The sequence below is a fragment of the Balaenoptera acutorostrata genome, chromosome 17 (genome assembly GCF_949987535.1).
Source record: "Balaenoptera acutorostrata chromosome 17, mBalAcu1.1, whole genome shotgun sequence".
In the NCBI taxonomy this organism is placed as follows: domain Eukaryota; kingdom Metazoa; phylum Chordata; class Mammalia; order Artiodactyla; family Balaenopteridae; genus Balaenoptera; species Balaenoptera acutorostrata.
The window spans coordinates 45,779,037-45,793,064 of record NC_080080.1 but is presented as its reverse complement, the minus strand read 5'-3'; the positions used below and the strand labels follow the sequence as shown (position 1 = coordinate 45,793,064).

Genomic DNA, 14,028 nt, shown 5'->3' with positions numbered 1-14,028 from the left:
TTTGTCATATATGGACTTTATTATGTTCTCTCTATTCTCACTTTCTTGAGAGTATTTTTTTTTATCATAAATGGATGTTGAATTCTATCAAAAGCTTTTCCGGCATCTATTGAGATGATCAAATGTTTTTTATTCTTCAATTTGTTAATGTGATATATCACACTTACTGATTTGCAGATGTTGAAAAATCCTTGCATCCTGGGGATAAATCCCACTTGATCATGGTGTAGGATCCTTTTAATATATTGTTGGATTCGGTTTGCTAGTATTTTGTTGAGTATTTTTGCATCTATTGCAGCACTATTAACAATAGCCAAGACATGGAAGCAACCTAAATATCCATTGACAGATGAATGGATAAAGAAGATGTGGTATGTTCATACAATGGAATATTACTCAGCCATAAAAAAGAATGAAATAATGCCATTTGCAGCTACATGGATGGACCTAGAGATTATCATACTATGTGAAATAAGCCAGAGAAAGACAAATATCATGTGATATTGCTTATATGTGGGATCTAAAAAACAATTATACAAATGAACTTATATACAGAACAGAAACAGACCCACAGACATAGAAAACAAACTTATCATTTCCAAAGGGGATAGGGGGTGAGGGGAGGGATAAATCAGGAGTTTGGGATTAACATATACACACTACTCTATATAAAATAGATAACCAACAAAGACCTACTATATAGCACAGGGACCTTTACTCAATATTTTGTAATAACCTATAAGGGAAAAGAATCTGAAAAGATGGACATTTATGTTTGTATAACTGAATCACTTTGCTGTATACCTGAAACTAACACAACATTGTAAATCAACTACACTTCAATTAAAAAAAAAAAAAGAAACAGAGACCTGGGTGTAAATTCTTATTAATGGAATAAAATATTAAAATATTGAAGAAAAACATGATCCCTCACATTGAAAAAGCACATTGAGTGCCAAGTAGAATAAGAATAAATCCATACCTAGACACATTTCGGTAAAAATGTACACTACAAAAGGGAAGCTATTTAGAGCTAAAGGTAAAATTTTAAGAAAATAGATCACCTACAAAGAAATGACAATGAACTGAAAGCAGATTCCAGAAAAAAGATAGCATAATATCTTCAGTGTACAAAGAGAAAATAGCTCAAAATATAGTTATATTCCTAGGTAAGTTGACAGGCAGAGTACATGGAAGTGTCGGAAAATTGGTGAGAAGAAAAATTTTTAAAGGAAAATTGCTGTGAAACAATCACTGATTCTAACCTTTAAAATAATTGAAAAAGTTAAACAAGTAACAGTAAGTATATGTAGTGAAAAAAGTATATGACAATGGAATTACAATTAGAACAAGTGTATAGTACGAATTTATAAATTATGCTAAATAAATGTAAGCATATTTTAAAATGGCTAACAATTGGATAAAAATTTAGATTGGAATATATATTACTAGATGCTTGGCAATCAAAACATTATTTTTAATTAATTAACTTATTTTATTGAAGTATAGTTGATTTGCAATACTGTGTTAATTTCTTCTGTACAGTGAAGTGAGTCAGTTATATATATATATGTATATTTCTTTTTTCTTTTTCATATTCTTTTCAATTATGGTTTATCACAGGATATTTAATATAGTTCCCTATGCTATACAGTAGGATCTTGTTGTTTATCCATTCTATATATAATAGTTTACATCTGCTAATCCCAAACTGCCAGTCTATCCGTTGCCCCCACCCCCCTTGGTAACCACAAGTCTGTTCTCCATGTCTGTGAGTCTGTTTCTGTGAAACATTATTTTAATGGAGTTGTTTAGTTCCTTGTTTCTAGAGTGAGAACATACACAAAATACATAGGGATGATAATCAGATTAACCGTGTTATTAAAAAGTTGCTTTTGCATACATTTAGGATTTTATGCTATTTTTCTATTCAAGTAAAGGGAGAGTATACAAAGACTAGTTTGCCTAGAAGCCTCCCTTTCTGTTAAAAAAAATTCAGCTTTTTACTGTCTTTTCAGGATGCTAACCTTTAGATTTTAGCATGAAGGAAGAACCCAATTTGATAATGCCAACATCTAGTTACCCTGTTGTGCTTTACAGAATGTTCTGTCTCTGATGGGTTTGTTATCTGTGGGCACAGTTGAAGAAGGGAGACACGATGACAAATGGGCCTTTGTTCTTGATATAAAAGGCTAGAAACAACCAAATATCCAATTGTAATTGCTTCTTTTCAGGTGAATGTGAAATTATGCCATGCTTATCTTATGAATTAGTGAGAAGAGGATTGGAAATAGTTGATGAAAAATTTTACACAATCTCAAATATTAACTTTTACCATAATTCATTCAGATGCTTTTGTTTTTTTCAAATGTTATAGCCCTTGCCATTCAGTTAGTCCTTAGCAATTATAGAATTGTCAATAATTTCAATGTAATTGATATTTAAGTGTTAACTACTAATGATATAATGCTTCAAAACAGCAACAAAAATTAATCCTTTTTAGTTACTACCAACTTGGGTCATAATTGAACCAGTGACTTAGAGGTTACTAAATAGTCTCATAAAATTCTTTCCAAATACTTGGGTGATCCAGTGCCCAATATATGCATTTGATATTTTCATTTCACATAGTTACACTAGTTGAACATAACATTTCCCTAGATGCCTTTAAAGTTGAAGAGTTGAGGAGGAAACAGTATGGAACATGAACTCTCAGCCCTGTGTTGAATGATGTAATGTAATTAAAACTTCATTCAAAAGAGATTAGATTGAGTAGGTTTCACTACAAATGAGTGAAAAAGCTGATCTACTTTATGAAAATAAATGAAAAATTGCAGCCTTAATTCCTGTTTTTAGATAAGCTGTCTAAAGACAAGCTGTCAGTAATGAAACATAAGATTACATTTAATAAGTTTACTCACTACTTACACAGCAAAACCTTACTTTGCAATAAAAAGTTATTACTGTTTATATACCACTGACATTCATTTATGAAACTGATCATTTCAACCAGTCAACTGTGAAAATAAATGTAGGTCTTAAAACATGCAATGGTTAGTTAATTTAATGTAAATTGGACACTTAGAGCATCAGAAGGCATCACATTTCTAATTCTAAACAATCATGAAAATAATGTGCATTTATTGTTCAGAAAATTGAAATGGCATGAATGATTCTTATCATTTTATTCAGAAAACAGCAAAACAATTAGAGTATAAATGATCTCGCACATTGTCTCTTGATTGCTTCTACTTCTCTGGGAATTCATTGAATTCCCCTTTCCCTTTAGGGAACTCTCCCTTTTGTTCTTAAACTGCTAGGTAGAGTTAACAGTTGTATTCAGTATACATGATTTTTTTTTTTTTTCTGCTAAAGAATCTTAAGTTGTATTCACTGCAGCACATTTATCTGAAGCTGTGCATAACCAAAATGTTTGAACCTCCCACGTGAAATTCAAAGGACAATGATTATGCTAAGATGGTGATGAAGAGCAGGATCACTCTGTAGTGGAGTGAATGCTGCATAGCTGGATGGGTGGCTGGAACATGAGCAGGATTTTCTTTCTGGTTTCTGCCCTTACTACAGTCCAAACTACCCTAAGGGTGGAATGACCATATATAATGTATCATCTAAGCCAAGAGGCTTTTGAGAGTGAAGGTGGGCAACATTATTAATAACTGGAAAATCAGCAGGAAGCCAGGACTGTCCTAGGCAATCCTGAACGTATGGCTACACTTCCTAAATGGAGCAGTTAACTTTAGAGGAGTGCTCATTGCTGGCGCTTATCACTGATGGAATAGAGGAGTTGTCATTCTGAATGTTCATCTTGTATTTTTAAAATTACTTTCAGTCATTCCATAAATATTTGAGAACCTGTTTAAAGCAGGGAACCCTGGGTGCTAAGTACAATGCAAATAAGTAGGGAACCTAGTTTGTCCCAATGGTTAAAATCTAAGAGTTTAAACTCTGTAAAGATGTAAAAGACACTAGTTATAAAAACAAAATGTTAAATGAGACCAATTGCTTTAGGGCTTCAAAGTGTAAGTTGAGATCGCTGTAGGTTGTCAGGCCTAGGAATTGCCCAGGCAGATGCTGGAACTTGTACAGGGCCTTGACTAGATAGAATTCAGATACATGGAGAAGGAAGCTGAGAAGATATTTTAGGAGAAGAGAACAATTTGGAGAATGAGTCATGTTCATAAGGAAGTAAATCAATTAAGTTGGTTTGTGGCTGGGAGTGGGAGAAAGAAATAAAAAAAAATTAGGGTCAAATTCTATGAACCTGTCGAAGGATAGAATAAAGAGTTTGAACTTGATCCTGTTTGGAAACGGAGTCCACCTGAATGTTTGGGGACAAGTCAATGATACAAAAAAAAAGATGTACCTTAGAAGGAATCATTTGGCAGTGCTGTCCTGGGTTAATTGGAGTTTGAAGAGAAGAGAAACTGAGGAACAGAGACCTGTTAGAGTGCTTGCCTAGTGGGGTATAAGGGGTAGCAGTAGAAATGCAAGGAAAGGAAGCACCATGAGGGAGGAAGGATGGCAGAACTTGGCGATTGATTGAATGTGGGAAACCTCAGAGGGTCTGAGGGAGAAAACCAGAAGATTCCAGATGGAGCTGATTTGGGAGGCAGGAACTCAAGTTTCATTTTAGACTTGTTGAGTTTCAATTGATGGTTGGATAATTCAAGTGAATATGTTTAGCTATCAGTTGGAGACAGACCAGAACAGCAAAGCAATATGCTTCTTCTATGCTTTATTTGAAAATATGTGCACTTTCCAATAACTGTTCATTCTTCCAAACAGTTCTGCAAATTATTATTAAACTATAATCAAAACACTACATTGGTGAAAGAAGCTGGGAAGCATACTATGACTAAAAATGATCTAGAATTTAGTGAAATTATATTCTAGTCATGTCTCTGCCTCGAACTATGAGATCTAAGGTAAGTCACCTTACTTCTCCTTATATCTGGACCAGTTTCCTCATCTGGACAATGAAGTGATTAGACCAAAGTCTCTTCTAGCTCCAGCGTGCCTTGATTCCAAAATGGGGAGAGGGGCTCTCATAGTCATGCCTTTCTTGGTCCTGCTAATTTGGAACATGATGCTAGTATTAGTTTTCTATTGCTGCTGTAACAAATTTCTATAATCTTGGAGTCTTAACAACAAAATTTATTATCTTATAGTTTAGTAGGTCAGAAGTCCAATATGAGTCTTATTGAGCTCAAATCAAAGTGTCAACAGGACTACATTCCTTTCTGGAGACTCCAGGGGAGAATCCATTTTCTTACTCTTTCCAGCTTTTAGAGGCTACCCACATTCCTTGGCTCATGGTCTCCTTCCTCCATACTCAAAGCCAGCATTGGCAGATCTAGTTCTTCTCAGACCCCATGCCTTGGACCTTCTCTTCTGCACCCCTCTTGCACTTTTAATGATCCTTGTGATGAAATTGGGTCCAGCTGGATAATTCAGGCTAACCTCCCAATCTCAAGATCCTTAAGTTAAAAAAAAAAAAAAAAAAATCCTTATGTCAATCACACCTGCAAAGTGTGATTAACTTTTTCCATGTAAGGTAACATATGTAGTCACAGGACTTAGACATCTTTGGGGAGCCTTTATCCTGCCTACCATTATAACATTTTTTGAGAAAACAGGAAACCATTTATCACTTATTTCCTATTCCTTGTGCTTCATGTAATATTGAAACCTTATCCAAAGCTTTACTTTATACTGTATGATATAAATGTATATTTTGATAATTTTTGACTTCTCAAAGTTTAAAATATGGTAGTGATTATCACTTAGGCATATTTTAAAAACATCTCTCAATTCCACTATTCAACAAATATAAAATTTAGTAAACATGCATATTCAAACTTAAAGCACAAGACTACTTTTCCATAAAATAGCAAGAGGATTATAATCATATGTTTATTTGTTTCAGGAAATAATGCATTTCACTGTGAAGAGTAAAGAGTGAAACTTAGACTTTATATAGCATTTCACATTTTAAAGTTTTTGGTAAAAAGATATAAAAGCATGTCTAATGATAGACCAACTCCTTTGCCTCTTCTCTGACTTTGGCTTGACAGAAAGGGTCTTTTAGTGTTTCAATTTCTAACTGTAAACAATGACCAAAGCAGTAATTATCTTTAACAGAGTTGTGAGGTTTTATTAATTGAGGTTTCTGAAGACATGTCTACTATAAGAGTATGTGTTGTAATTCCTTTGTAAAAGCTTATTTCAAATGAACATATTTTATACTGGTAGAAATATATGTTATACTGGAGATGATGCCACAAATGGAAAAAGAAACTTAAATGGGTATCAAGAGATAAGGTATTAGAGACGTTCTTTTCTCATATAACATTATTGAGTTTGATGACTCTAGATGGAAAACTATGTCACCAAGGAATTATGATGAGTCCATTTTTCTTAGTAAAATTTCCAGGAAACAATTAATAACCATGAGAGATAGTGTATCAGAAATAGTAATTATTAAGTTAAAGAATAATCACATGCAAAGTTTCCTATTCAATACAAAGCTGATAATGGCCTTTGGTAAAATATGTTCCCAGCCAACATCATTCTCAATGGTGAAAAACTGTAATCATTTCCTCTAAGATCAGGAACAAGACAAGGTTGCCCACTCTCACCACTATTATTCAACAGAGCTTTGGAAGTTTTAGCCATGGCAATAAGAGAAGAAAAAGAAATAAAAGGAATCCAAATCAGAAAAAAGTAAAACTGTCACTGTTTGCAGATGGCATGATACCATACGCAGAGATTCCTAAAGTTTCTACCAGAAAACTACTAAGACTAATCAATGAATTTGATAAAGTAGCAGGATACAATATTACTGCACAGAAATCTCATGCATTCCTATACACTAATGACGAAAAATCTGAAAGAGAAATTAAGGAAACACTCCCATTTACCATTGCAACAAGAAAAATAAAATATCTGGGAATAAACCTACCTAAGGAGGCAAAAGACCTGTATGCAGAAAACTATAAGGCACTGATGAAAGAAATTAAAGATGATACAAACAGATGGAGAGATATACCATGTTCTTGGATTGGAAGAATCAACATTGTGAAAATGACTACACTACCCAAAGCATTCTACAGATTCAGTGCAATCCCTATCAAACTACCAATGGCATTTTTCACAGAACTAGATAAAAACATTTCACAATTTTTATGGAAACAAAAAAGACCCTGAATAGCCAAAGCAATCTTGAGAAAGAAAAACGGACCTGGAGGAAGCAGGCTCACAGACTTCAGACTATACTGCAAAGCTACAGTAATCAAGACAGTATGGTATTGGCACAAAAACAGAAATATAGATCAATGGAACAGGATAGAAAACCCATAGATAAACCCACACACATAAGGTCACCTTATCTTTGACAAAGGAGGCAAGCATATACAGTGGAGAAATGACAGCCTCTTCAATAAGTGGTGCTGGGAAAACTGGACAGCTACATGTAAAAGAATGAAATTAGAACATTCCCTAACACCATATATAAATATAATCTCAAAATGGATTAAAGACCTAAATGTAAGACCAGACATTACAAAACTCATAGAGGAAAACATAGGCAGAACACTCTATGACATAAATCACAGCAAGAACCTTTTTGACCCACCTCCTAGAGAAATGGAAATAAAAACAAAAATAAACAAATGGGACCTAATGAAACTTAAAAGCTTTTGCACAGCAAAGGAAACCTTAAACAAGACGAAAAGACAACCCTCAGAATGGTAGAAAATATTTGCAAATGAAGCAACTGACAAAGGATTAATCTCCAAAATTTACAAGCAGCCCATGTATCTCAATATCAGAAAAACAAACAACCCAATCCAAAAATGGGCAGAAGACCTAAATAGACATTTCTCCAAAAAAGATATACAGATTGCCAACAAACACATGAAAGGATGCTCAGCATCACTAATCATTAGAGAAACGCAAATCAAAACTACAATGAGGTATCATCTCACACCGGTCAGAATGGCCATCATCAAAAAAATCTACAAACAATAAATGCTGTAGAGGGTGTGGAGAAAAGGGCACCCTCTTGCACTGTTGGTGGGAATGTAAATTGATACAGCCACTATGGAGAACAGTATGGAGGTTCCTTAAAAAACTAAAAATAGAGCTACCATACGACCCAGCAATCCCACTATTGGGCATATACCCTGAGAAAACGATAATTCAAAAAGAGTCATGTACCACAATGTTCATTGCAGCACTGTTTACAATCGCCAGGATATGGAAGCAACCTAAGTGTCCATCAACAGATGAATGGATAAAGAAATTGAGCACATATATACAATGGAGTATTACTCAGCTATAAAAAGAAATGAAAAAAAAAAAAAAAAAAAAGAAATGAAATTGAGTTATCTGTAGTGAGGTGGATGGACCTAGAGTCTGTCATACAGAGTGAAGTAAGTCAGAAAGAGAAAAACAGGTACAATATGCTAACACATATATATGGAATCTGAAAAAAAAAAAAAAAGGTTCTGAAGAACCTAGGCGCAGGACAGGAATAAAGACACAGTTGTAGAGAATGAACTTGAGGACATGGTGGGGGGAAGGGTAAGCTGGGACGAAGTGAGAGAGTATACACTACCAAATGTAAAATAGATAGCTAGTGGGAAGCAGCCGCATAGCACAGAGAATTCAGCTCGGTACTTTGTGACCACCTAGAGGAGTGGGATAAGGAGGGTGGGAGAGAGGTGCAAGAGGGTGGAGATATGGGGATATATGTATACATGTAGCTGATTCATTTGTTGTACAGCAGAAACTAACACAACACTGTAAAGCAATTATACTCCAATAAAGATGTTTCAAAAAATATTAATGTAACTGGTGAATGACTACTTGAAGCAGTCAAAATGTTTGAACCTATACATAGATCACCATGAATGTGACAACTATAAATACAGATTGGTACCACAAATTAAAAAAAAAAAATTAATACAACATTGTATTTTAATTAACTAAACAATAATACCCCCAAGTAGGGGAATGAGGGACACAGACATTTTGCATTCCTGCTTGCAACAAGAGCCAAAGGAAACTCTGCCCATACAATTTCTTAATGACCCAAGGGAAAATAGCTAAAACCACAGTGGAAATAGAAAATGCCTTTAATAATTTCTATTATAAACTTTTCACCTCATGGAGAAACTGGACAAAGCAAATGTGATAGCTGTATGGCCACGTTTACTTCCTTGGTGTATGTTTGTCTTTTACTGCCTCTGTCCTAGTTTCTTAAACAGAAGTTGAGTGAAGTTCATGTAGCATGGTTTATTTTTATAGCCCTTTAGTTCTAGATGAGATGTATTACAGTAGTGGACAAGAATAGCTTGTTGGATGAGAGGGTTATCTTCTATGTATACGGAAAGGGAAAAGGCCACATTTAGGTTTTGGCTTTTGTCACTAGTTCTTCAAGCACAATTTTAACATTAAGCCATTATAATCTAATTAATCAATATGATCTTATATAAAGTAGATCTGAAATATTATACATAATGTGTCTATCATTGGACAACTACTTATGAATTCTTTTTGTCCCTGGACTAATATATTTATTGTTGATATCCCATGACTCAACATTTTATGATCCATTTACTGTTTATACTGTATTTTTTCCCCAGTTACAAAATGCACATTCTTGAATTACTGCTCTCATAGTTCACCTTTTCTAAATGTCCTTTCGTACCTTTGCCAGGTAGCCACATCCTGGACATCCCTCAACATCTTGTTCACCATTTTGTTATATTGTAAAGTCTTGCTTAATATGCAGTCTGTGGTGGTATCTCCTTTCTCTGTACTCATATAGAACCTATCATTGTGTTGAGCCTTATGTTTCTAGTTATTTTTTGTGTTTATGTCTTATCTTTCCAACTAGATGCTGAAAGATTCTTAGAGGCAGGAATTGTTTGTTATATATCTTCGTATCTTTGCCACTTTGTCTAACGGGGTGCAGGTTTTTGGTTGCTTGTAATTTTTCAGAACTCTTGGTTGCAAGTTAAAGAAACCGAACACTAATTCAAGTAATGAAGAAGGTCCAGGGATGGGTTTGGCTGAATATTTAGTCATGCTGGATCAGGTATCCAAATTTTTCATCAAGAATTTGTCCTCCTGCTTTCCTTTGTCTTGGCTTTGCTCTCAGGTGAGAGCTCCCTAAAATATGCCTTCTGGTTGTAGAGGAAGAGCTTCCTTCTCTCAGTAGATTCAGGGAAAGCTTTGGGGCTGATGATTATTGGTTTTATTGGACGGTTCTGGGTCATGTGCTCTGCCTGAGTTACATGGCTATGTCTTGAGACGGGGGGTGGGATCAGTTGCCCTCTCACTTTCATGACATTTGCACTTAAATTGGAGAATGGGTAGTTCCTTAAAGGAAAAGGTGGGCTTTTGTGCTGGCAGATGGGAAATGGATGCTGACAGGCAAAAACAAGATGCCCATTGGGAATTTCAGTAAATGTTTCCTGGGTGATCACGTAAACTTCTAGGAAAGAAGTCAGATTTGTAGAGATTCCATTTTTTCACCTTCATCCAAATACTTATTGTTAGAATAGTGCTGTGTATTCTCTGAGCCCTTCATAGTCACTGTTGGAGGTGGATGTAAATGTGATATGATGTATGACTTTGGCTCCCCATTGATTTGTCACCAGAGCTGAAAGGTTATTACTCTCTCAAGGATGTATTAATAACTATGCTTAGGTGCTTGAACCTTTGAATAGGCCCTCAAAGTTCTTTTGTAGAAGAGTGAACAGAACAGTAATGAAATCTCTCACTGTGGATTGTGATGATGATAGCCCAGTGGGTTATGATAAAACTAAGTAGCATTATCAACAAATTAAGCTGTGACTCTGTTTTGGATTCTCTCTCTGAGAGCTATGTTGTTTATAAACAACTTCAAAAGTTGTTTATAAAACATATAAATGGTAAGCTTTGAGGATGCCATTATTTCAAATATAGTGGTCAGGACATGTACACTAAGTTGGCTGACAGGGTTTTTGACTGCCTTTTTTTTTGTACATTGAGAAGTTAAGATCAGAGATATTTTAAGTACAAAAACTTGTCATATATTGGTCAACTTGCCTGAAACCCAGCCAGTGAAGATCTTAATGAACATTGCAGACAATGAACAGAGTATTAGGAAGATTAATTTCCATGAGAAATGGATGCTAGACAGGTAAAACTGAGATGTCTACTGAGGTGTTCAATTAGTCTCTGCCGATTGATCAACTTAACATCCCTGTAGATCAGAATCAGGTTTGTGTGGATTCTGTATCGTTTTTCACCTTCATCCCAAACACTTTGTAGCTAGACAATGTAATAATATCTTTGGATAAAAGTGTAGATAATCTTTTATCATTGAATTTTGTTTAGTGTTGCGTATGCCCTTCTTAGCTAGTTAAATTTGTTTATTTGTGTGTGGGAAAAGAGCAAATCAAGCATAAATAGTTTAGTGTGTTCTTTAGAAATTAATGTTCTGAAATCTCTGAGATAGTTAATATTTATTTTATTCAAAAATATTTATTGAGTACTGCCTTAATTTTATTTTTAATCTTTACTTTTTAGAACTGGAAAATAAGCAGAAATCTACAGCTGGTACCACTTCAAATATTAATTTGTTCTTACAAATGTTTTAATCAATGTGACCCTAATCTCTTTGGAATTGCTCAAGTGTAAAGCAGGTAAGAAGCTCATTTAGAGCCTCACATGACTTGCCCCATCAGCTCTGCACAGTCAGATTATGCCCTACTTAGGATACCATGCTCTTCTCTTTGTCAACACATTGAGTAAAGGAAGAAAAATAATTTAATTGTGAAGGTCCCAATTTAAGCACTACAGTCTACCTTTAGATTGTTTAGACTCTAAGTGTGTTGTTTCTTCTTTGACTTAAAAACAAAATAAAAAATGGAAAAATAAAGATCAATGTGGCAAATGAGTATCATTTTCTTCTGTCATTTTATGAATACCACCCTCCTTTTCTAAATAGTATTAAGGACTTTGATGGGGACAAGTGTTTATTTTATGCCTGTTTTGCAAATGAAAAAGAATCACTTTTTAGTGCTAGATAGTTCAACTATATTTGTATGATTTCATTTGAGCTCTTATTTTCTAAGTGGCACTAACATCATTTTTTTCTTTCTTTTATTAAGGTAACATTAGTTTATAACATTAAGTTTCATGTATACAACATTATATTTCAGCTTCTGTATACACTACTGTGTGCTCACCACCAAAAGTTTAGTTTCCATCCATTGCCATACAGTTAACCTGCTTTACCCATTTCACCCTCCTCCACCCCACTTCCCTTCTGGTAATCACTAATATGTTCTCTGTATCTGTGTGTTTGTTTTTGTTTTGCTTGTTTTATTTTATTATGGTTTGTTTTATATTCCACATGTGAGTGAAATCATATGGTATTTGTCTTTCTCTGACTTATTTCACTTAGCACAATATGCTCAAGGTCCATCATTGTTGTAGCAAATGGCAAGATTGTATCTTATATTTTATGACTGAGTAGTATATATATATATATATATATATATATATATATATATATATGAATATATATATGAATATATATATATATATATATATATATATATATATATATATATATATATTCATCCATTTTTGGGCACTTAGGTTGTTCCCATAACTTTGCTATTGTAAATAATTCTGCAGTGAACATAGGGGGCATATATCTTTTCAAACCAGTGTTTTTATATTCTTCAGATGAATACCCAGAAGTAGAAGAGCTGGATCATGTAATAGTTCTATTTGTAATTAAAAAAAAAAATTGTTGGGGTATAATTGATTTACAATGTTCTGTTAGTTTCAGGTATACAGCAAAGTGAATCTGTTATACATAGACATATATCCACTCTTTTTTAAATTATTTTCCCCATAAACCATTACAGAGTACTGAGTAGAGTTCCCTGTGCTATACAGCAGGTCCTTATTAGTTATCTATTGTATATATATGCCATTTGTAGCAACATGGATGGACCTAGAGATTCTCATACTGAATGAAGTAAGTCAGACAGCGAAAGACAAATATCATATGATATCACTTATATGTGGAATCTCAAAAAAGGCTACAAATGAGCTTATCTACAAAACCAAAGTAGAGTTACAGATGTAGAGAATAAACTTATGGTTACTGGGGAGTAAGAGGCGGAGGGAGGAATAAATTGGAAGATTGGGTTTGACACATATATATTTTTAATTTTTTGAGGAACCTCCATACTGTTTTCCATAGCAGCTGCACCAATTTACATTCCCACCAACGGTGCATGGGGGTTCCCTTTTGTCCACATCCTTGCCAACACTTGTTTCTTGCCTTTTTGATAATATCCATTCTAATGGGTGGGAGGTGGTATCTCATTGTGGTTTTGATTTTCATTTCCCTAATAATTAGTGACGTTGAACATCTTTTCATGTGCCTGTTGGTCATCTGTACGTCTTCTTTGGAAAAATGTCTATTCAAATCCTCTGTCCATTTTAAATCAGGCTTTTTGTTGTTTTATGAGTTCTTTATATATTTTGGATATTAACGCCTTATTTGATATATGATTTGCAAATATCTTCTCCCATTTGGAGGTTGTCTTTTCATTGTGTTTATGGTTTCTTTTGCTGTGCAAAAGTTTTGAGTGTGATGTAGTCCTTTTTATTTTTGCTTTTTTTTCCTTTGCCTGAAGAGACATATCCAGAAAGATGTTGCTAAGACCAGTGTCAAAGAGTGTGCTGCCTATGTTTTCTTCTAGGATTTTTATGGTTTCAGGTTTTACATTCAAGTCAATGTTTATTTTTGTGTATGATGTAAGATAGTGGTCTAGTTTCATTTTTTGTATGTGGCTGTCCAGTTTTCCCAACACCATTTATTGAAAAAACTATCCTTTCTCCATTGTATGTTCTTTGCTCCTTTGTTGTAAATTAACTGTCCATTTATGTGTGAGTTTATTTCTGAACTCTCAATTCTGTTCCACTGATCTG

The 14,028-nt window shown here is 34.3% G+C and overlaps 1 protein-coding gene across 2 annotated transcripts in view; it reads left to right on the top strand.

The window, feature by feature from the left end:
- LRRC69 (leucine rich repeat containing 69) overlaps nt 1-11,712 on the top strand; it is a 98,859-nt gene extending 87,147 nt beyond the window's left edge. For both annotated transcript variants that reach the window (XM_028165296.1, XM_007177492.1), the window contains one exon: nt 11,602-11,712. In XM_028165296.1, the coding sequence (XP_028021097.1) occupies nt 11,602-11,712 (111 nt within the window). The remainder of the gene's footprint in view (nt 1-11,601) is intronic.
- The last annotated feature ends 2,316 nt before the right edge of the window (nt 11,713-14,028 follow it).